This window comes from Magnusiomyces paraingens (assembly GCF_902498895.1).
Source record: "Magnusiomyces paraingens strain CBS 517.90 genome assembly, contig: contig2, whole genome shotgun sequence".
Lineage (NCBI taxonomy): Eukaryota > Fungi > Ascomycota > Dipodascomycetes > Dipodascales > Dipodascaceae > Magnusiomyces > Magnusiomyces paraingens.
The window spans coordinates 4,356,536-4,379,213 of NW_022474068.1; the positions used below are offsets into that span (position 1 = coordinate 4,356,536).

At 37.4% G+C, this 22,678-nt stretch overlaps 7 protein-coding genes across 7 annotated transcripts; 2 read left to right on the forward strand and 5 right to left on the reverse strand.

Moving 5' to 3' along the window:
• Window positions 1–25: 25 nt before the first annotated feature.
• On the reverse strand, window positions 26–2,206 carry SAPINGB_P003110 (uncharacterized protein; the record flags this gene model as incomplete). Its single annotated transcript, XM_031997828.1, has 1 exon — window positions 26–2,206. The coding sequence occupies one exon, from the start codon at window positions 2,204–2,206 to the stop codon at window positions 26–28; it is 2,181 nt and encodes a 726-aa protein (XP_031853719.1).
• A 236-nt stretch (window positions 2,207–2,442) lies between these two features.
• SAPINGB_P003111 (uncharacterized protein) lies at window positions 2,443–5,277 on the forward strand (the record flags this gene model as incomplete). Its single annotated transcript, XM_031997829.1, has 1 exon — window positions 2,443–5,277. One exon carries the CDS (start codon window positions 2,443–2,445, stop codon window positions 5,275–5,277), a length of 2,835 nt encoding a protein of 944 aa, XP_031853720.1.
• Window positions 5,278–5,371: 94 nt separating this feature from the next.
• SAPINGB_P003112 (uncharacterized protein) lies at window positions 5,372–7,528 on the reverse strand (the record flags this gene model as incomplete). Its single annotated transcript, XM_031997830.1, has 1 exon — window positions 5,372–7,528. The coding sequence occupies one exon, from the start codon at window positions 7,526–7,528 to the stop codon at window positions 5,372–5,374; it is 2,157 nt and encodes a 718-aa protein (XP_031853721.1).
• A 3,868-nt stretch (window positions 7,529–11,396) lies between these two features.
• On the reverse strand, window positions 11,397–13,577 carry SAPINGB_P003113 (uncharacterized protein; the record flags this gene model as incomplete). The annotated part of the gene is made up of 1 exon (XM_031997831.1): window positions 11,397–13,577. One exon carries the CDS (start codon window positions 13,575–13,577, stop codon window positions 11,397–11,399), a length of 2,181 nt encoding a protein of 726 aa, XP_031853722.1.
• Window positions 13,578–13,878: 301 nt separating this feature from the next.
• On the reverse strand, window positions 13,879–14,768 carry SAPINGB_P003114 (uncharacterized protein; the record flags this gene model as incomplete). Its single annotated transcript, XM_031997832.1, has 2 exons — window positions 13,879–14,586; window positions 14,694–14,768. The coding sequence occupies 2 exons, from the start codon at window positions 14,766–14,768 to the stop codon at window positions 13,879–13,881; spliced, it is 783 nt and encodes a 260-aa protein (XP_031853723.1).
• Window positions 14,769–16,932: 2,164 nt separating this feature from the next.
• SAPINGB_P003115 (uncharacterized protein) lies at window positions 16,933–18,081 on the reverse strand (the record flags this gene model as incomplete). The annotated part of the gene is made up of 1 exon (XM_031997833.1): window positions 16,933–18,081. One exon carries the CDS (start codon window positions 18,079–18,081, stop codon window positions 16,933–16,935), a length of 1,149 nt encoding a protein of 382 aa, XP_031853724.1.
• A 3,060-nt stretch (window positions 18,082–21,141) lies between these two features.
• SAPINGB_P003116 (uncharacterized protein) lies at window positions 21,142–22,305 on the forward strand (the record flags this gene model as incomplete). Its single annotated transcript, XM_031997834.1, has 1 exon — window positions 21,142–22,305. One exon carries the CDS (start codon window positions 21,142–21,144, stop codon window positions 22,303–22,305), a length of 1,164 nt encoding a protein of 387 aa, XP_031853725.1.
• Window positions 22,306–22,678: the final 373 nt, after the last annotated feature.

A 22,678-nucleotide genomic window follows, 5' to 3' on the forward strand; every position in this document is an offset into this window, starting at 1 on the left:
TCTCCCTTTAAAAAACCCCCACTCTTCACGCCGTAATTATCCCGCCCATGGCCCTAATCACCGGCTCAATATTCTCTTTACGCATCCCACTACATGGAACTACCTGCCATCCTCGAGCTTTACAGTACCCAACAAGAGATCGGAACCGTGCCTCGCTCCCCTCCAAATCTGCCTTGGTTGCAACAACAAGAACTTTCTTCCCACGCATTCTCCTCTCTCCTACTTCGTCAACAAGCAACTCCAAGTCTCTAACGCTAGACTCATTATCACCACTATATTCGGATAAGCTTTCTTCCGCAGCAGCTGCTTCAACTTCTTCTGCAGACTGATCTTCCTCAAGTTTCTGTTTCTGTTTCTGTTGCTGCTGCTTCAGTTTCTCCTCAAGAGATACTACAAAAACAAGACCACCAGACCTTTCAATATGCCGCAGAAAGTCCAACCCCATGCCGCGGTTCTCCCGTCGAGCTCCCTTCACAATTCCTGGAATATCCGCAACCGTAAATGCAGGTTGTGCAATCCCCCGCCCAACTGTCCCGATAGTTGGCCGTAATGTTGTAAACTCCCAATGCCCCACCCGTGGCCGTGCCCGCGAAATCGCTCGCAACAAAGTTGACTTACCTGCATTTGGCAACCCAACTAATCCCAAATCTGCAAGCAGTTTTAATTCCAACAGGAAAAACCCACCGGTTCCAGCTCGCCCCCGCTTCGCAAACCGAGGATTTCGAATCATTTGAGTCAAAAAGTGCATATTGCCAAGTCCGCCTTTGCCTCCGCGTAATAACAAAATCGGCGGCGTCGGCTTGCTTAAATCAAGTCCATCCAGTGGGAAATAATCCTCGGCCTCTTCTTGTGCTCGCGCACCGCGATCAAACCGAGCAACTCGTGCTCTTAGTGCCAAAAAATACTCTCGCTCAAAGTGATACGCTTCACCCTTATCCTTGAACAACCACCCCTCACCATCATTGTATACATGCCGATTTAGTTTAATCCCAAGAGGAACAGGGTCATACTTCTCTTGAACAACTGGTACCTTGACGTATAACTGATTATTCAGCCACACACCATTCTTTTTGTCCTCTTCGCTTTGAAACAGTCCATCAACAACATCACTATCCACATCCTCTTCGTCATCATTGTCCTTGGCGCTATTTTTCTTCTTATTAGCTTCGTACGCTTGTTCAATCTGGTGTGTCTTCCATCTCTCAAAAGTTTCCTTGGGATCTGGAATCCAATGTACCACTGTTCCCACTGGAACCTGCAACAGCAAATCTTTCCCGGATCGGCCATTCAACTGTGTCATTGATCCACCTTTGCCATCTTCTGCCTTATAATGGTACCGGATCTTATGCAATGAAGTCTCACCCTCTACCGCTTGAATATAAACAGACCCACCTTCACCACCATCGCCTCCATCAGGTGGACCCTTGGATCGCCCAGCATCCCTGAAAAACGATACTTTCCCATCACCACCTTTACCTGATTCCAGTTTCACAATTTTCACATCAGTAAACTGAGATGTCGGGTTCGACGCATCGGGATCAAACCCTTCAAACACCCTTTGCCGATTCCGGTACCCCTCAACAGAGTACGGCACACGATACGCAATCTCTCGCACAGGAATAATCGGCTCGTCTCGATCTTCTCCAGACTCTCCAAGCTTCTCCAAAATTAATGACCCATCAGGACCAACGTACTTCATGTCTTCTGCAGACAGATCTTTGAGTCGCTCCATGCCAGTGGGCGAGCCCTCGTAGTAGATCATATTGTTCTCCACTTCTTCACGCTTATGAGCTCCACGAGTGCTTCCATGTCCTCGTGTTTTGTTGGCCCGTAGCTCGGCCTCAGAATCCTTTTTCAGTCTTCGGCCCTCGTTGCTGTACAAGTACTCGTCGTATGGAATTTCGGCTTCAAGCTCTTCAGGTGTCATCTCATGCTCTTCAACAAACTCTTCCTCATTTTCTCCATCAAGATACTCTTCTTCTTCTTCTTCATGCCGAAGATCGTCTAGCTCTTCCTGGAACGGGCCATCCACTTCGAACTCACGATGCCGGTGGCGCATCTGTGTTGCGCTACTTGTAAACGGGTATTGTGAAACAACGCCAGCGGCCAGGCGTAAAGGCTTTTGAAAATCTCCCCGTGCCAGAGGTCGCTGTGTTTGGATATAAGCCCGAAATCCTGCAAATAGCGCTCTCTTTGCAGTCAGCATTTTATTTCCGTCCTCTTATTTAATAAGTCCTATATCAGAGAAATTAACCTTGAGATATTTTTTTTTTCTTGGGGTCTAAAATTTTTTTAATGGGTAAAAAACCTGCTTTGACAAAAAAAAAATAAAAAAAAAAAATACAGAGCCCACTAAACCAACCAAACCTCCATAACAAATCACCAACTTTTTTTTTTTTTTTTTTTTTTTCAACACTACCACCATAACCAAACATTCGTACTATGACTGAGGAATCGGCCACCCCAGCAAAAGACGCTCCCAACGACCCGGATGCGATGGATGTTGATGAGCCAGCTTCTGCTACTTCTGCTACTTCTGCAGCTCCGGCTCCTACTCCAACACAATCCACTTCGCGTTCGCGTTCTAAACCAAAACCCACGGCTAACCCTAGCGGCGTCTCAGCCGGCGCAGCATCCGCAGCAGCAGCTGTTGGAGCTGCAGGTGCTCCACTTGAGCCTGAGCCCTCTGCATCCGATTCTGCTTCTGGATCTGGGACAGGTGGTACAAATGCGGACGGGTCCGGTGGAACGGGTAGCGGAGCAAGCGGCACACCAGCCGTCGTGAAGCCTAAACGCGGCGGGTCCAAGCCAATTCTTAAAGTGAGTGGGATTGCCCGTGTCGACAACAATCTTAAGCCTACACTATTTTCCAGCACTACACAGATTAATCAGAAAAACTACTACACAGACTATCTGCGTCGCGATGATCAAATCATGTACTACCGCGAATGGAACGAGAGTCAGAAACGACAAAAGGAAGAAACAGCAAAAGCCAAGCAGCAACCAGAGGTCTTCAATGTGGATTCACACAAGGATGATCAGCAAGATCTCCCAGCAGGTTCAAAGACAATTGTCATTCATATGGGCTCCCAAAATATTCGTGTGGGGCTTGCCAGCCACGCGTATCCAAAAGTCTACCCCAATGTCATTGCGCACCGTCGGTCCACCCAGCATCAACAACAACAAGATGAACCAGGATCCCTTAAAGACAAAAGAATCCCTAACTTTTCTCCTGAATATCAGGCCATGCTTGACGCCGAGCACGCATATGAAACAGGCATAAGCTCTACCAAACCGCCCTCTGAACCCGACTCATTTATTATGTTTGGCAGCGACTTTAAAAAGGCTCACGCCACAGCTTATCGTGATTTCCGCGAGCGAATGCGCTTTTACAAACGTCGTGTTGTCCCAAATTCACATGATCTTGTGGTTGGCTTTAATCAACGTGCACGGTCCAAGCAAGAACTTATTCCAGATCATAATGACCCAGGTCGTATCGAGTGGGTGGCTCCAGATCAAGAAAGGTGGCCGCGCTCAATTACTGGCCACCGTGCATTGACAATTGTTCCAGGGCTTTCTCAACCTCTTTCGGAAGATACCAATGATTCCAAATACCCTTATACATATGAGCTCAAGTGGCCGATCCGCCATGGGCTTTTCAACGAAACTGATTACGACAGTACCCAAGAACTTCTTGGAGATATTTCTCTTATTCTCGTGGATGCTTTGGAACGTGAGCTGGGAATCACGTTTAAAAACTACCACGAATATAATACTATCTTTATCATTCCAGATCTTTATGTGCGCAGTTATGTTGACAACATGGTTGCACTGCTTCTCCAAATGGGCCTCAACAGTGTGGCCATTATTCAGGAGAGCATGGCTGCGACTTTTGGTGCTGGTGTAAGTACGGCGTGTGTCGTAGATATCGGCGCACAAACTGCAAGCGTCGCTTGTGTGGAAGAAGGTATGATTATTCCAGACTCACGCGTTAACCTCAAGTTTGGTGGAGAAGATGTCACAGTTGCTCTTACCAAACTGCTACTCATGAGTTCTTTCCCCTTTCAAGAACTCAATCTCGCCAAAGCTTACGATTTCACTCTTGTGGAAGACCTCAAGTATCGCTATGCTACTACCAATGATGCAGATATTACTGTTCAGCTTTACGATTTCATAAGGCGTGAACCTAACAAACCGGCAAAAAAGTTTCAGTTCAAGGTTTTTGAAGAAGTTATGCTTGCTCCACTGGGCTTTTTTTACCCTGAAATGTTTGATCAAAAGCATAAACAGGAAGAATGGTGCTCAAAACAGCGGCGGATTTTGGCTAACAAGTACGAAACAATACCTGCACATGGCTCACTCTTCTCTCCATCTCTCGACATTTATGACATGACCCCAAACGATCCAGAGAGTGCAGCTCAGGTGGCTATTGCGCATGCAAGACTTACAGTCAACAATATGCCTGTAGGTACCAGTGCGAAACCTCCAAGCAGCACGTCTGCAAATTCTACGACGCGAAGCACCCCGGTAGTACCAGATGCAGAAAATTCATCTTCTACACCTGGAAATAACAATGCATTATCAAACGATTTTACAGATGAGCCCAACCTTCCAGACGACCCCCTTCTATATGCTTTGACAGGACTTGATCACGCCATTATAGAGAGCATCACACAGGCTGCATTGGCAAAAATGCAAGCCGCTGGCCAACTCCCTCCCGGCATTACTCTTGGAACTAGTAGCGCGAGTGGAACTGGAGGCGGCAGTGGAACTGGTGCACAAGGATCGGGAGCGACAGGGACAACATCGGCTGTTGCCGGCGGAGGTAGCGGTAGTGGCACAGGTAATGGTGGTGGGGCCGTGGGAGGGGGGAGTGGGACGACATCCGCTTCAGCCTCAGCTTCTACAACATCTTCTAACGGGACAAGTCACCATAATCTCCCCGACCCACAAGTGGTTATGACCAACCTCGGTAATGCTGAGCGGGCCTTTTACGAGAACCTTTTGGTGGTGGGCGGAGCTGCAGCCAAATTGCCTGGCTTCAACACGCTGTTAACCGACCGCATCGGTATGTGGCTATCACACGCAGGCAAACCCATTCCAGGCGAGATCTCAGTCATGCCTGCGCCGCGCGAAATGGATCCACAAGTGCTCACTTGGAAGGGTGGCGGTGTGTTTGCCAAACTTAAGATTGTGAGCGAATGCTGGGTCAGTGCCCACGATTGGGATATGCTTGGAAATAGAGCCTTGCAGTATAAGACTCTATTTGCGTATTGAGGGCTTTTGTTTATCTTCTCTTCTCTTTGTTTTTTTTTTTTTCTATATATATAATAATAATAATAATACTCCATTATTCAAATCTAAATCCTTGTCACATACCTCGGAACGCATTCTTGCTTGCGCGCCGACGACCATCAAAGCGTTGCTTAGTGCGTCCACGATCACCCTTGGGATTCTCTCTGGCTTCGTCTTCGTCGTCACCTTGCTGCTCAGCACGCTTGCGAGGCTTGGGTTCCTTCTTTTCAGGCACAAATGTATACTCAAGCTCTCCCACGCGTGTTCGATGAACATTTTCGCGCATATGTTCACGCTCCTTCTCCTCACGGTTAGTTTCTTCATAAAAGTCTTCAAACGCAGCGTCGCCGTCGTCGTCCTCGGAACCTTTACCATGGCGCCGCCGGCTGCCGCTTGCAAGCTCGTCCACAGCACGCATTTCTGGAAGAGTATTTTTCTTTTGTTGTTTCTTAGCCAATTTCTTAGCCCGCTTTTCTCTTTCTTCTTCATCTTCTTCAGAGCTCTCTTCGTCTTCGATATGGTTGTCGTCGTCGCTGTCGAACGGATCGTGTGAAGTTTTGCGTTTTGACAATTGTGCCTCGCGCTCCTCGTCTGAAATTTCTGCAGCAGTAAGTGCACGCATGCGCTCGCGTTCTTCTGCAGACTTGCGAACCGTAGCACTTGTCTTTCCACCAGCAGCAGCTCCACGGAACTCCTTGGATGTCTCGTCCACTTCGAAATCTGGGTCCTCGAACAAAACCTTGAAACGATCATCCGCAGCCAAGTTGGGCTCGGAATCCTCTGTTTCTGTGCACAAGCGCTGGGCAAGTGCCTTGTTGGCCTTGACCTTGGGTACATTGGCCGAAGAGCGAATACGTGACTCGCGTTCCTTCTCGATGCGCTTGCGGATTTCCCGTTCGCGGTGCTCCTGGTATGCGTATGGATTGGCGATTGAACGTGCTTGGTCGTACAAGTCTTGATGGATAAAGTAACCGTGCATATAACTGCGAACAACATTGGTGCCAATGTACTGGTCCAAATGTAATGATTTGAGGACATCCTTCTCGACAAATCGGAAGTTTTCGTAAACAGAAGATTGGCTGCCGTTGGTAGACTCGAGCTCTTCCGTAATGTTTTCCAAGTAAGAGCACCAACCAGGGGCAGGACCGATTGATGGAATATAGTATGCATGCATGTGTCTGCCCTCGTTGGCCATAAGGAACATACCAGAATCTTCAATGTATATCACGTCGTTGATATCAACTGCAGGTTCCATTGCGGTGTATGGTTTGCCATCAACTCGGTCCCAAATCTTGACAATCTTTCTGTCAGCTGTAAAAACTTTTGATCCCGAACCGCCTAGGTTGTCACTTTCGATCCAGCCGATTTTCTTAATGGGAAGATCGTAACCTTGATCCTTTTGCACATACGGCTCCGATGCACGCATATCAAACAGCAGAGTGTTACCCTCGTAAGTGCCGAATCCAACATTCAAACCGTCGTTACGGAAACTAAGGGCAGTAACGCCAGAACCAACACCATGGCCGTGACCACCAATGGAAAGCTGTGCCACTCGTCGCCTGCTACGAGGGTCCCAAAACTCTGCAGTACCGTTTTCAAGACCAAACCCAAGAAGGGAGTGTTGAGGATTTACCGCCACACAGTTGACGCCACCTTCGGACTTTGATCCAGGAGGCCCCTGTTCAAAATCCATTTCATAGGGGGCCAAAAAGCGGCCCTGGTCGGCGTTTAGACGATACACTTGGTTGCCTGTGGCCGCCACAATAATGTCACAGTTATTAGGGTTGTAAGCCAAAGCGCGGCCAAATTTAGGGATACGTGTTTTTGCGTGAATACCACCTTGAGCTTGAAACTCAATGGTACGGTCGTTTTGCAGATGAACGGACTTTGTCCAGTCTTGGGACAAAATTTCAAAGTCCACATTTTCCGCGTCTGTATGACGCTCAAACTTCAGACCAGCTTGCGCCAACTCGTATACACGGATCTGAGGCTTATAGGTACCTGTGGCCATGCAAAACTGACCATCGCGCGTCACCTTGAGTCTCAGCGCGGCCTCGTCAAAGCCAAACTCCTGGATCAGCTCCACGCGGTTTGCATAGTCAACATCGTTTTTCAATGATCTCTTGCGCCGCCGCGCAATCCAATCTGGAAGAGATCGCGAGGTATTAGTTCCGGCAACCTGGTAAACAGCGACGTTTTGCGCGCCGATTGTTGTTTTGTGAAGACCAGACATTTATATAAAATGATGTGGGTTTTCTTGTTTGGTTTATATGTGTGATTTTGGAAAAAAAAAGTTCTAGGACTTTTCGTGAAATCAAAAAAAAAAAAAAAAAAATTTTGAAAAAAAAAAAAAAAAAAATTGCGCCGCACGGAAACCCTACAACCTAATCATGTGATAAAAAGATTTTTTAAGTAACGTGATTACATATTTTATAAAATTGGGGGTTAGGGTTACTATGAAAAATACCAGTTTCCGTTATCAATCAGAAACTCATTTGAGAATTACCATTTTTCACAATTAATATAACTTTTATTTTGACCATTGTTTTAAAATATTGATAAGATGTGGATAATATATTTTTTAAAATAAAATATTTACATATTTAGAAATTATTAAATATTGACCTATTAAGAAACTGAAAGATTTAAACTAACAGCGATGTTTTGATTTTATAATAAGCGACTTATAAGGAAAAAAACAATAATGAAGGCCACAAGAGGAATATCTTAAAATAAGGCATTATTTAAAATGTCTATTCAGCATTTAAAAAAATGTTTAATGCTAATAAATTATATTTTTATTTTAAAATAAAACGCAAAAAAAATAAAATAAAATAAAATAAATTTTTTTTTTTTTTTTTGAAATATTTAATCTAGAGAAAGAATACATATTTGGCAATGAGTTCAATATATAGATCTTTCCTGCCAAAACGCAAGTTTGAATTTAATATTTTATGAATGTTGAAAATAAGACAATTGAGAGTTTTTTTGTATCACGGAGTAACTGAATATTTTTTATTTTTATTTTTATTTTATTCTATTTAATATATATTTTTTAAAGCTTATTATTGAATACGAGTGCAAAAAAAAAAAAAAAAAAAAAAAAACGATCAATGCAAAAAATGATTATGACCTATTGACGCCTGAACAAGAGCACTCGCGAGTGTCAATACGTGAAAGAAACTAATGCAAATCCGATGCATGAGAAATTATTGGCATTCTAAAAATGAAGCCATTTTTTTATTTTTATTTTTATTTTATTTTTTTTCAAATCTATATACTGAGCATTGTATAATTACAACAATTCCAAGTTCGCTTTTAAGCATATTTCTTTTTATTTTGTTTAAATGATAGTTTGTATGCATTGAGTAAGTAATCCGTTTTTTTTTTAAATTTTGTGACAATTTCCTTAGACTTGAGATTTCTACAAGGAAAATATAGAAAATTTATCAAAAAGTTGTAAAAGAGCTGCTAAATAGAATGAGTTTGAGTCATATTTTCCCTAGTTGGGGGAAAACATTTTAGTTTGTATTTAGTATTTAAATATAAGATATTAAATCTAATGAGATAATCATGATTAATCTCATAACCGATCAGTTATTAGATCTGCGATGTTCGTATATCGCTTAAATATATACCCTTCAAATATTACAAAATTTAACAGGTCTTATAGATTTTGAATTAGTTTGGATTAGTTAACAATGACGCAGGGTTTATTCAATGAAAAAAAAAAAATAAAGATGATGATATGAATCGGGTAAATGCAAGAAACATTTAAAGGTTGAAATGCTGTGAAGCAATATTGATATTAAATAGACGGAAAATACACTATTTTAGGACTAATTATTATTCATTAGGTTTCAAGTATGTAACCTAATTACCAGTGTACTTTATTGAGAAAAAAAAAGATGAGTTTAGAAATAACAAAAGATTAATATATTTGAAAAGAATATCGAGGCGGAATTATAAGTTGAATATTTGTGATTAACAATAAACAACAAAGGGTTTAAAAGTCAGCATATATATATAAAAAAAATAGAAAGATATACACTAAGTCTTATTTCAATATACAATTTATTTTGGATATTTTATGAGGATTCTTTTTTTTATTTTTTTAAATGTAAGCTTCTCTTACGGTATAGGACATGAAGTAACAGTTGTGAACAAGTTATATAAATGAATTAATACGTTGTTGATAATTGAATCATAATTGTCAAAATAAAGAGTTTAGTATTGGCTTTGTTTTTTTTTTTAACGTGATTTTTTTTTTTTAAAAAAATAAAATAAATACCATTATGCAGATGAGGTAGTTTAAATAATAATAAAAAAAATATATGTTAGAAAGCCCAAAGATGTAAATACCCCAGAAGATATTTTGGCGAGAAAAAAAAAAAAGATCGGAAAAATTAATTACCTTGAAAAACTTGGTGGTTGGGGGTCAGCAAGTGGGGGGAGGACTGGGGAGGAAAAAAAGAAATGCAACAAAAAAAAAATGGTCTTTCATTTTTTTATTTTTTTTATTTTTTTTATTTTTTTTTAAATGTAAAGGACAAAGGATTTGTATTTCAAGTCTTTTTGATATAGATTAACAATATTGTTGAATTTATATTAGCGAGTGTACATTTACATATAATACGGATAACATATTACCGAAATATTAGTAAAAGTATTTTTCTTTTTTTTTTTTTAGGAAAGAGAAAGAAAAAAAAAATGAAAATTCATCATATAAACTTTTTTTTTTTTTTTTTTTGTGCCAAAATTAGAACAAAGTTTCAAAATCATAGAATTGAATAAATGCCGTTTAAAAATGGACATCAACATAGTATTCCATAGTGGTTAGGGGATCATTGGAAATATGTTGAAGATAAATTTAGGATTTTTGTTTATTTTTAATTTTTTGTTTTTAATTTTTTTTTTCTTTTTAAAAATACTCCAAGTTATATAAACTTTTTTTTTTATTTATTTTTAATATATATATCATCATCAAATAAAAAAAAAAAAGAGGAAAAAGGACATTAAAAATTTCCCTAAAAATAAATAAACTAAAAAAAAAAAAAAACCAAAAGAAAAAAAAATAGCCAGCTTTGATTATCAAAAACGTTACTTGAAATTCAATTTCAATAACATTCAATTAACAGAATAAAACAAAACTAACTTTTTTTTTTATTTTTTTTAATTGTTTAGAAAAGTAGTTGTTTACTTATATACAATCTCGAGTTCGAATGTGAGTGATTAAAGAAAAAGAAAACTCTGGAATTGCCTAACAACTTTAAGATAATTAAATAAAAAAAAACTCAACATAATTTATTTTCTATCAATCAAGGTAATATTTGATTGAAATATGAAACAGAAAAAATCATGAGTAATGAAGAAGATGGTGCATTTTAGTATTTTATTTTTTTTTTTCATTAATTTTTCTTATAAAAGATAATCAGAAATTATTTCCATCTAATTTTTAAACAAAATACCATGATATTTATGACAAAACTTGAAAAAAAAAAAAAGATTTTGAAACAAAGACTTCCAGTTACAATTGTACATTGCTAAAAAATTCCAATATTTTGGGGGGGGGGGCCAAAAAAAAAAAAAAATTAAACTAAAAAAAAAAGTTTAAGAAGAAAGATTATCTTAAGAAAGAAAGAAAGAAAGAAAGAAAATTGACTAATTTAAAGAATAATAGACAGGGTAACAAGCTTAGCCGTATGGTATTAATAATTTTTTTATTTTTATTTTTATATATATTTGCTTTTTATCAGACGGGGGGTTCTTTTCTATGATGGGTACTACCACCACCTTGGAAATCAAACGTTCCAGAAATCATTCTATGGACTTTTTCTTTAAAAAAAAATATAAACCAAAACATTTTTAATACCCAGAATAGATAAATCCATTTCAAATTAATCATTTAAAAATACTAGTCATTTATTTATTTCTTTTTTAAATAAATTACAAAATTACACCTTTAAAATACCAATTTAAACAAAATTTAAAACTAAAAAAAAAAAAAAATACACTAATACCAAAATAAAAGTTAATCGAATCAATCCATGAGGTTTATTTTCTTATTTAATTGTTTCAATTGTTTCAATTTTCATTATTGTTCAGGTCACTAGGCTTTCAATTTGTTGATAAAGCCCATCCAACGACTTCCAGTTGGCTAGGTGGTTATGGAGTTCCACTATTGTTATACGTCCGTATACCCCATATGGTGCCGAGACCGTGACCCGCATATAGTCTCGGACAGTTGATTCCAAATGCACATCATTGAGAAGCTTTGACAAGTCGTATGCAACAGAATAAGCGCCTAGAACTGTGCATGCTTCGCCTTTGATGAGAATGTCCTTGGCCTTGCCCTCAGGAAGGCTGCAGAAGACCAGTGACGAGGGCAAGCTGTGGTTGACAAGGCGGGCAAGCAACTGAATACAGTGGTATATGTCTTCGCGCGACTCGAGCTGGGCCTCCAGGGCTTGGCGAGAGACGGCTGTGGGTGCAAGTTGTGGGAAAGGTTGTGAAGGCAAAGGTGGAACCTCAGGGTGAATGAAAATGCGTTTAAGGTAGTCTGGAGAAGCTGTACCAAAAAGGATGACCATAAGGTGTGTGGAAAGGAGGTAGAGTAGGTGGCTGAATAAAGCAACGAGGGACATGGAACAGTCATAGGTAGCAAGGTCATATACCATAGCCTGCAGGAACATGGGGGACTCTGCATCGCGTTCAAGGTTTTTGATAGCTAGACATAAGAGCTGCGATTCATTAATGTTTTTCAATATTTCACCCTTGCTGTCGATTGTCTCAAGGATGATGCTGAGGTAGGGGAATTTGACCGATCCTGGGAAGCGAATATAAGAGGAAGGGACTGCGAGGGAGGTAGCCACAGAGACTGGGAGCACAAATGGGACCATGTCACTTTGGTTGACCAAAGCCTTACGTGCCAAAAGGTTGTAGAGTTCGGAGGCATAGTCTCTGGTTGCTAGTGTTGTGCCTTGGGTACAAGTCTTGTCTAGGAGGTTAAAAAGAGATTCCGATGCACAGAAATGAGCGACAGTGAGGTCTTGGAAAATGTGGTTTGAAGAGCACATGTTCAAGATATCAGAGAGAATTGATTCTGCAAAAGTGTTGTTTTTGTTTTGACGGTCAAAGGTTAGTATTTTGGAGAGCTCATCACATTTATTTTTGCAAGTGACAAATAGTTGTGCCATGGAAGACAAGTCTGCAAGACAAACGTCAGAAAAGACAGTTGCTAAGCGGGGTTGGAGGAATGCAGATGGTTGATTGTTGTTTTTATTAATATTATTATTATTATTATTGATAATGTCGTTGTCATCGTTATCAGTGTCATCGTCGTTATCATTGTCAATTAGTTTTATGAGAGTTTCAGTGTCTGAGAGAGTGACGGTTAAACGGCGAAGGATACGAAAGATGCTTTGGGTTGTTGCTGATTTAGGTTTGACACAAGGCTTAAAAAGAGAGTTCCATTTATTGACAACAACAAGGTTCGGGGAGGCTGTGGTATGGGTTGTGGTAGTAGCTTGCGTGTCCATGCTGAAAAACTCATACGCACGCTGGTGAAGAGCTGGTGTATAAATATGAACCACGTAAACTGCAGCTAGAAGATGAACAGCAGCAGCAGCAGCAGCAGCAGAAGAAGAAGAAGAAGAAGAAGAAGAAGAAGAAGAAGAAGAAGAAGAAGAAGAAGAAGAAGAAGAAGAAGAAGAAGATGATGATGAGGAAGATTCAGCAGCTTCGATGAGAGCTGGGAGAATGTTTGGAGAGGCGGCCAACGTTGATTTAGGGATATGATGGGCATTGTTTGCAACACAGAGAAGCCAGAGATACCCCCAAGGCTGGATTTTTTCGCGAGGGCTTGCTGCTACGAGTTTAGAGGCAATATGCCAGAGGGCAATTGAGTAGAATACAGTGCGTGCAGGGGAGACTGGTGCTGTTGATGCAGCTACGATTTCAGGTGAGGTCGCAATGGAGTTAAGGAGACTAAGTTTTGTGTGAAATTTAACTAGCTCGTGGACGGACTTGGAGCCGCGAGATGAGACAGAGACTGGGGTGACAAAGTCTAGAGCAAGATGTGCGTAGAGGAGAGAAGGAGAATGATCGAGATGTGAGATTAAAGAGGCGATTGTTGGAGCACAACGGTGGGCAGTGATGAGAGGAGAGGTGTAGAAGGATGTGATTGCATCGTCTAGTGTGATGAGGAGATCTTTAAGAGGAGGCCCTGGGACCTTGTTTTGTGAGGTCAGGGAAGATGAGGGGTCCATGGGGATGGATGACATATGTGATTTAGAAGAAAAGTCTTTATACAATGAAAGAAAGAAAGTAAAATGATTGAATAGATAGATAAATATATATATATATATAAAAAGGAAAGAAGAATAAAAAAAAAGAAGTATAAAAAAAAAGAAGAATAAAAAAAAAAGAGGTTTGGGAGGAACAGTTTGGGTTTTTATATAAAACAGTTGATGAGAAAACTAACAAGTGCGGCGCCTGTTTCGAAAGTATCCAGGGTTAATTTTTTTTTTTTTTTTTACACTGAAAAGTGGCTTTTTTTTTTTTTTTTTTTTATAGTTTCCACAATCAGCTAGATATAGGATGAAAAGATTGTGAAGGGACTACTGGACGATGACTAGCAGCAGCAGAATCTCCTCCAACAGTACTATTTCTGCGGCTGCTACATTTGCTAATACGCTCGACCAGCTCATCATTCATATTAACCACTTCAATGCCCTTAGACTGGAGTTTAACGGTGACTGAATCCCAGGCATTAGGATCTACAGGCATAGTTCCCTGACGAATAATGTGTGTTGTGAAACCAAGAGCCATGGAATCTACGGCTGTGTTATAAACGCAATAATCCAAAGCGAGCCCGACAATGTAAACATCTGTAATATCACGTTCTCTAAGGACTGAGTCGAGTTCAGTGTGATGAAGTCCCCAGACGTCCTGAAAAGCTGAGTAATACTCGCGATCTGTAAGGTAGCCTTTGAGTACGATGTGATCTATTTTATCAATAGAAGAAGCGAATTCTTCAGGGAACTCAGCACCACGGGATGATTGAACGCAGTGAACAGGCCAAACCATTTCGTCCTTAACTTCGCCTGTACCAGCGGGCGATTTGAAGGGGAGACGGGAGAATGGGGTTGCATCTACATGGTTAGCTGCAAATGAGCAGTGATTTTTTGGGTGCCAGTCTTTGGAGGCGATGATTGCGTGCCATGGAAGGGCCATGAGTTCGGTAATAACTGGAATCACGTCGCGACCGCCAGGGACTGCAAGGGAACCATTCTATATGAAGTGTGGGGGAGGGGAGGGCGACAAAAGGTTAGGGCAAAAAGATTAAAAAAAAAAATACACTAGGGAGTGTATAGAACAAAGTAAGCACGGGGACATACTGGAGGCAAAAAGTCTTCTTGAAGATCAATGATAAGAAGAGCAGGCTTGAAGGGCAAATCTGGGACTTTAAACATGATGAAGACGAGGATAAATGATTATTTATTAGGAGATATATTATAAGAAAGAAAGAGAAAGAAAAAAAAAAGGGGAAGAAAAGAAAAAAGATCGGAACGGATTGGAGTTTTAAAAGTTTTTTTTTTTAATGTCCATATATTTACATGTATATATATGGTGGCATGTTTCTTTTTTTTTTTTTTTTTTTTTTTTTATCAAAAATACATGAGACTCAAGACAAAAAAAAAAGGTTTTATTTCCTTCTTCTTACAATGTTGGGACATTTGATACTTTTTTTAACTGGTCGTAGATTGTTTCCTGGTGGTAGTGGTGGTGGTGGTGGAGGCTGGCTGTAGTTTTGGTGGAATTAATTTCGCTTCTACAATCGGGCCCAACTTGGAAACTAAAGAGACTTTCCTAGTTGGCCAAACCAGGAAGCTTGAAAAAAATAAAATAAAATAAAATAAAAAAAAAAAGGAGGTAGGTAGAGAAGAAAATATGTAAAAGATCTGAAAAGAGACTTTAAAGACGTAAACATTTAATGTTTATTAACAATTAGAAAAAGGTTGAAAAAAAAAAGACTTGAGCAACTTATGATGATCTTTTTTTTTTTTTTTCATTCTTTCATTCTTTCTTTTATAATTAGTTAATTATAGATTAAAGAAAATCATTTGATAGTAATACAAATAATTTAAAAGAGAATATTTGATAGAATAGTTACGTATCTTCAAATCTTTTGGACCTTGTATTTAGACGATAAGTTTTTTTTTTTTTTTTTTTTTTTGCATCATTCAATTTCAAACTTTATAAATGAATAAAGTTGCGAGGATTGAAGTTTAGTCTAAAATAATAATAAAAAAAAAACAAAGTTATCGCTTAGATAGATATATATATTAAAAAAAAAAAGCCTTGAAAATAAGTCATTATATAAATATCACGGGCAAGAATAATAACAAAAAAAAAAACGGTGATGGTTAGTTATAGGATGCGTGTGATTTTTTTTTTATCATCTTTCAGATAACTAAGATAAAAAAAAAAAAAAAAGAGATGGATGATTTTAATGCCAATAAATAAGTTTAATTATTTTAGGAAAGAATAAAAAAAATTAAAAAAAGAAGAAGAAGAAGAAGAAGAAATTTCATGTGCGGATTAATTTATTTCTTTTTTTAGTTAAAAAAAAGATTTTTAATTTTTAATTTTTAATTTTTATTTATTTTATTTTAATTTAATTTATTATTTTTGAAAAATCTCGTTTTCTTTTAGATCAGATGAGAAGAACCCTTTTTTTTCTTTTTTTTCTTTTCTTCCTTTTAGAAGCTTTCTTAGTTAAACCGAGATGTTTGTTAAATGTTACCAATTAGTTTTTTAAAAAAAAAACAAACAAAACTATTTCATTTATATAATTTTGAGTTATTATTATTATAATCAAGTTTAGCCCAGGACTTTTAAAATCTTTCTTATCAAAAAAAAAAAATTCTTTTATTTATTTATTTATTTATTTATTTATTTATTTATTTATTTATTTATTTATTTCTTTCTTTCTTTCTAATCCTACCCCCCCTTTAATTCTTAATTCTTAATTCTTAATTCTTAATTCTTAATAAAAAAATATATAAAAATTCATGATAAACCGGTTAATCTTTTCTAAAAAATTTCGGAATTTTTTTTTTATTTTATTTTATTCGATATATATTTCATTTCTTTGGAATGTTGATAAAACGCCCTTAATAATAATAATATTATTTTTATAATTATTATTATATATAAATGTAAATAAAGTCCATCTTTTTTTCAAAAAAAAAAAAAAATTCCAATCACAACTATCAATTCCTTAACCTAAAGGAAAATAAATAAATAAATAAATAAAAAAATAAATAAATAAATAAATAAACGCGGACTAAACTATTCCGTTTCATCTTCTAAATGATCTCCCATCCTGTGGCTAGTGACAATCTTTCAAACATCAAACACATCAAGTGTCACAGCTTTACATTCTGATTCTACATTCATGAAACCATGTACATTTAAAAAAAAAATTATTAGTATTAGTATTAGTATTTAAAAATAAAAGTCATCATATACACATTAAAAAAATCTGTGGCAATATATATATTTACTCTTCCTTCATATTTTATATCGAATGTATCCACCAGAAAAAAAAAAAATTATTCATTATATTTTTTTTTACCAACCTGCTCGCAGGTTCTTTGAAGAATAAACCGCCTTAAGCTCGGGTTTCCTATATCTTTGATCCCCGAGGTCCGATGCTGGCGTGGCTATATTCTGTTTACCAATGTAAAACACTAATTGCTGAGGCTCTACAGGTGAGACAGGCTTCTTTTTCACATCATCATCATCTCCTTCTCCTTCTCCTTCTCCTTGACAATTATTATTGTCTAAATAAATGGTAGTAATGCTTTGAAATGAATATTGTGTACGACCCAAATGTAAAAGCCTGCCGACCTGCGGCAGATCCTTTTCGACACTCGCCAATGATTGCAAACAAGATTTGCGCACGCCCAAACGCCGCGCTGCACCCAAAAATAAATCAACTGGAGTTTCTTGCGCCGACACACGCAAATTTTCATCAATGGTCCCTAGCGATGATCCCATGTTAACGGCATCTTGGTATCGTTTAATATAAGTTGATTCGGAAATACCGGAGTTATCTTTGGGCACTTTTGATGAAAAAGTTCTAGTAAGGCTGGATGTATGAGATGACGTTGAAGAGGAAGATGAGACTGAAGAAATAGAAGAGGAAGAAAACCTCGAAGAATTGCGCTCGGAAATTGAGACTTGGGGACGTTTGAGACCTCGTCTTTGAATATCTTTAGATAAGGCCACGCGTGCGCTCTTATTAATAGAAACGACAACAGCGGCAGCCATGATGTAGCAATAAACAATTTCGTTATCAGACAAGGGCACGAGGTCGCCAGCAAACAGGTGCATTGTAACAAAGGCGGTGTTGACGAGCATGCGGACATCATTTTTACAAAGAGCAAGGAGTTTTGCCCATGAATGGCCGCCTTTGGCAATAATTTGGTTGAGGTGGGACAAGCGGCCCATAATCTTGTATTCAGCGTAGGTTCCAAGGATGAGGAGGACATCTGGGGTAGCGATTTCTGCATCTAAGACTGCCTTTTCTTGTTTGTAAGTCATGTTGAAGATGTCGACAATCTTGTAGCGATAGTTGCGGAAGTTGGTGATGGGAGTTTCGTCGAGATTGACGCCTGTTGGATAGGCAAAGTGGGCAAGTAGCCAGTCCATTTCGCATCCACGAGTAATGTCATTTTCCAGCTTGCGAAGGAATTCCGGGTTATCCACGAGTGACATTGTGAATGAGATATATAGATTATGATGATAAATGTAGTTGAGAGAGAGAAATGAAGAAGAAAAAAAAAAAAAAAAAAAAGAAGAAAGAAAAAGCAAGGAAAAATTAAATTCTGAGGGGTTGGGAAGGGCGGAGTTTAAATAATCCTTGATGGAAAAAAAAAAAAAAAAAGACTCGCAGACACACACACACACAAACACGCAAATCAAGAACACACCACTAACATTTGGTACGGCAAGTTTCTGTATATACACTGTTATTATTATTATAATTATTTTATAAAATAAATATTATTTTATTGTGGCCCATATCTTGTGAATTTTCTTCTCTAATAATCATCATAAGTCCATGGAGACAATTCTTTTTCTAAACCAACTTGTATATATATACTACTACGCTTACACTGGTATTTATAAAAAAAAATATATATATATTTTAAAGACTCAATATGTTCATATATATGACTTTAAGAGTAGATTTTCTTCTTTTTCTTCTTTTTCTTTATAATTATTTTACTTTGGGCGTTATTATTTTATTTTATTTTTTTTTTAAAAAAAAAAAAAGGAATTAATTTAAAGTTTGGCTTTATATAAATATCGTCAAGCCTTTCATTCCACAGAATTAAAAATAAAAACGCTTGTTTGTCTGTCTGATTGCCTATTATTAGAAAATATATATAAACTAGAAAACATAATTATGTCCAAACAAAAAGATTTCTTTCTCACCCCCCCTTATTTTTTAAAAAAAACAAAAAAAAAAAATTAGATCTTAGCAATAGAAGAATAAGAAGAAACATTAGTCTGGGCATTTATTTATTTTTTTTTTTTATAAATAATTTGAGCAATTCTTATTACAAAATAGAAATAAGTATAAAAAAAAAAAAAGAAAGAAAATACGTATAAAATGAATGCGTGGATTGGTTTTTTTTGAGAATGGTAGTTACTAAGTAAGTAAACTCATTACGTCAAAGCACTGCCACTAGCAAAAATAAACAAAATGAACTTCCGAAAATGTGAAAACCTGAAACTTGGAGGGGCAAAGCAAAAGCAAAAGCAGCAAAAGCAGCAAAAGCAGCAGAAGCAACAGAAGCAACAGAAGCAACAGAAGCAACAGCAGTAGTAGTAAAATCCGAAGCATCAACAATAGTAATTGAGCAATTCTTATAGAAAAAAAAAAATAAAAATCAAACTGATAACAAATAAACTAATTAGTTTATTATAATAATATATTTTTTTTTTAAAAAAAAAATAGGGGGGAGGGATAAAAAAAAAGACCTTTAGTGCTGATGATCACCAGTTTATCAAACAGAAAACCAGATTTATTATACTCTTGTTGCAATTATTATACAACGCCTTTTTCTTCATTTTTAAGATTCAAGATATGAAAGTCAAAAAAAAAAAAAAAAAAAAAAAAAAAAAAAAAAAAAAGGGATGGGCTGGGTGGATCGAAGAACAGACTAAAAAAAAAAAACACAAAATAAAAAGAAAAAGGGATAGGCAATTGTGATGAGAAAGGGTTTCTTTTCTCTTCAAGGACCCTCTTTATATATATAAATTAGAAGATATCTTCTAGATTTAAAAAAAAAAAAAAAAAGAGAAAAAAAAAAGTAAATATAAATATATACTTTTTTCTCTTTATAAAAAAAAAAAAACCTCTCCCCCTTCATGTGTCTTATAATTTAAAAATCAAATCCTTACCTCCTTCCCCTTTTTTTAACGTGTAACGGCCGCGGAACTTACGCGTATGCGTGTATGTATGTATGTGTGATCCTACAACATTTAAAGACCTCGAGAAGTAGCCTTTATTTTATTAAATACTTGTGTTTCTGCTACTACTAGTATTGCCCATATGAAACTTTTGATGATGCTGCCCACTGCCAATTGCCATTTTTTTTTTCTCTCTCTCTCTCTCTCTTTCTTTCTTTCGACCAACCAGTTTTGTGTCTTGTCTGCAACACACGTCACTTCACGCACAAATCAAAATAGGTTGATAAACACATAAAGGGAAACAAAATAATAATAATATCTAAAAAGTTTTTTATATTTATTATTACTAACACAATTTTTTGATTCCATAGATAAAAAAAAAAAACTCAATTCATCATAAGACATACAAAAAAAAAACCATCTTTGAAAAACGCAGATTTATATATATATTTTTTTATTTTTATTTTTATTTTTATTTTTGTCTGTCTGCCTGGGCTGGTAGTGCAGAAATAAAAAAAAAAAAAGTGACATTAATAGCGTACGGCTGGTTTTTTTTTTTTTTCTTTCCATTGTTCACGTCGCCTAGTTACACAATCAATCAATTAATCAGCACGCGTGCAGAACCATCATCATATAAAAAAAACAAATTTAAATAATAAAAAACAAAGGTGCGTGGCTCATTACGTAACTTTTACCGAATCGTTAATATTGTTTATTATTTGTTGCTAAATTTAGATTTTTTTTTTTTTTTTTTTGAAATAAAAATAACAAAATGACGCGTCGTTATTGTTTTGTGACAAAAAAAATATTTCACGTGATAAAATGCAACAAAACAACAAATAAATGAAATGTCACATATTGGTGTTGTAATAACAATTGATAAGTCTAATTGTCACACACACACAAACATATAATAAATCTTTAACCCTTAACCCTTAAAATAAAAAAAAATATATCGGCCCGGCATTTTTTTATTTCAATTTTTTTTTTTTTTTTTTTTCAACGCTATTCGGCAAAAAGCAATGCTGATGGTGATGCATCTTTTTGTCTCTCCCATTTTGGTCCACTGATAACATTCTTATGGCAAGGCTGGCTTGAAAGCTGTCGTCTTCTTCTTCTTCTTCTTCTTCTTCTTTTTTTATTTATTATTGAGCGAATACTGAAATAAACAACCACCCATTTAATTCTGAAGAAAAAAAAAAAAATTAATTCTTTCCTTCACACCCCCTTTTTTCTAATTTTTCCTATTTTCTCTTTTCTTCTTTCCTTTTTTTTTTTTTTTTTTTAATTTAATAATTTATTGATAACTATCACTAGTATAGTATCATCATCATCATCAATTAAAATACACAAACCATGGGCTTACTCGAAACTATTCTTTTCATCCCTCCCGTCTATGATGAGACCCTCTCGGTCAAACAACTCACATACATTGGCAAGGGCACCACTCCAAACTTTACATACAAGGAAATTCCCCTCCCTATCAAACCAAACATGCTCATGATCCGCGTTCTCACTGCTTCTCTCAACGCTGTGGATCTTCAGCTCATGAATACCCCGATCAGCATGACAGCCGCCCAACCCAAGGGAATCGGCCGTGACTTTTGCGGCGTCATTGAAGACGTTGGCAAGGATCTTAAAGAAAAGTGGCGCGTCGGTGATAAGGTCTGTGGCATGTTCATTCATGTCAACGGCCAAGGTACCGTTGCAGACCATGTTTATATCAACCCAGATGTTGATCGCATCATTAAGGTCCCCCCCAACCTCTCAGACGAAGAAGCTGCTGCTTTCCCACTCGTCCTTGGAACTGCCATGCGCAGTTTGGCACATGCAAAACTCGATAAAAATTCATGGGTTTGCATCCTGGGTGGCGCCACCTCTGTGGGACAATGTGCCATCCAGCTAGCTAAAAACTACTATAACGTGGAGAAGGTCGTTGTCACTTGCTCTGCGGCCTCCTCTGAGCTTTGCAAGAAACTTGGTGCCGACATTACAATCGACTACCGCGCTGCTGCAAACATTGGTGATTCACTCATGTACGTTCTCGGCCAAAAGAGTGTCGAGTCAAATGATTTTACCTACACCAACCAGCCCGGTGAAGACACTGCTCCACCTGGAGGCAAGCGTTTCCAACTTATTTTCGACTGCGCCGGTGGCACAGACGTTGTCTTTAAAGCATACCAGTTGCTGACCCCAACTAAGGATGGATCCGCCTATGTCACAATTGTTGGAGACTCCAAAACTTCTTCAGACAAGGCTGGCGGCCCCACATCATACTTTTATAACACAGCTATGGTTGGCCGTAAATTTATGAGTTCTACAGGTATGTCAGGGGTTAACTACATTGTGGAGTGGGTGGCTCCTGGTGATTGGCTTGACAAGGCTTATGATCTTATGCTGGAGCGTACAGTTACTGTCAAGATTGATTCTGTCTATGACTGGAACGACTGGAAGTCAGCTATTAAGAAGTTGGAGTCGCACAAGAACAAGGGCAAGATTGTTCTTAAAGTGTCTATTTAAAAAAAAAAAAAAAAAAAAAAAAAAAAGAGAGCATTTCTTGTAAGGACCCTTTTTGTTTTGAATTGTTGTTGCATTTGCTTGAAAAAAAAAAAGTTTTATTTTATTTTTTATTTTTTATTTTTTTTTTTTAATTTTGAAATCATGATGTAATGTACTTATAACTGTAATTGTAATTGTAATTGTAATAATAACACTGTTTAAATAGCCTTACGTGGGCTGTGAAGGCTAAGCAGCTGAGCCTGTAAACGATTTGCAACCACCAGCTACTCTTTTTCTTCTTCTCTTCTCTTACTTTCTTTCTTCCTTTTTTTTTTTTTTTCCACACATCACCACTACCACCACCACCACCAAAAAAAAACACCTCAGTTCTCAA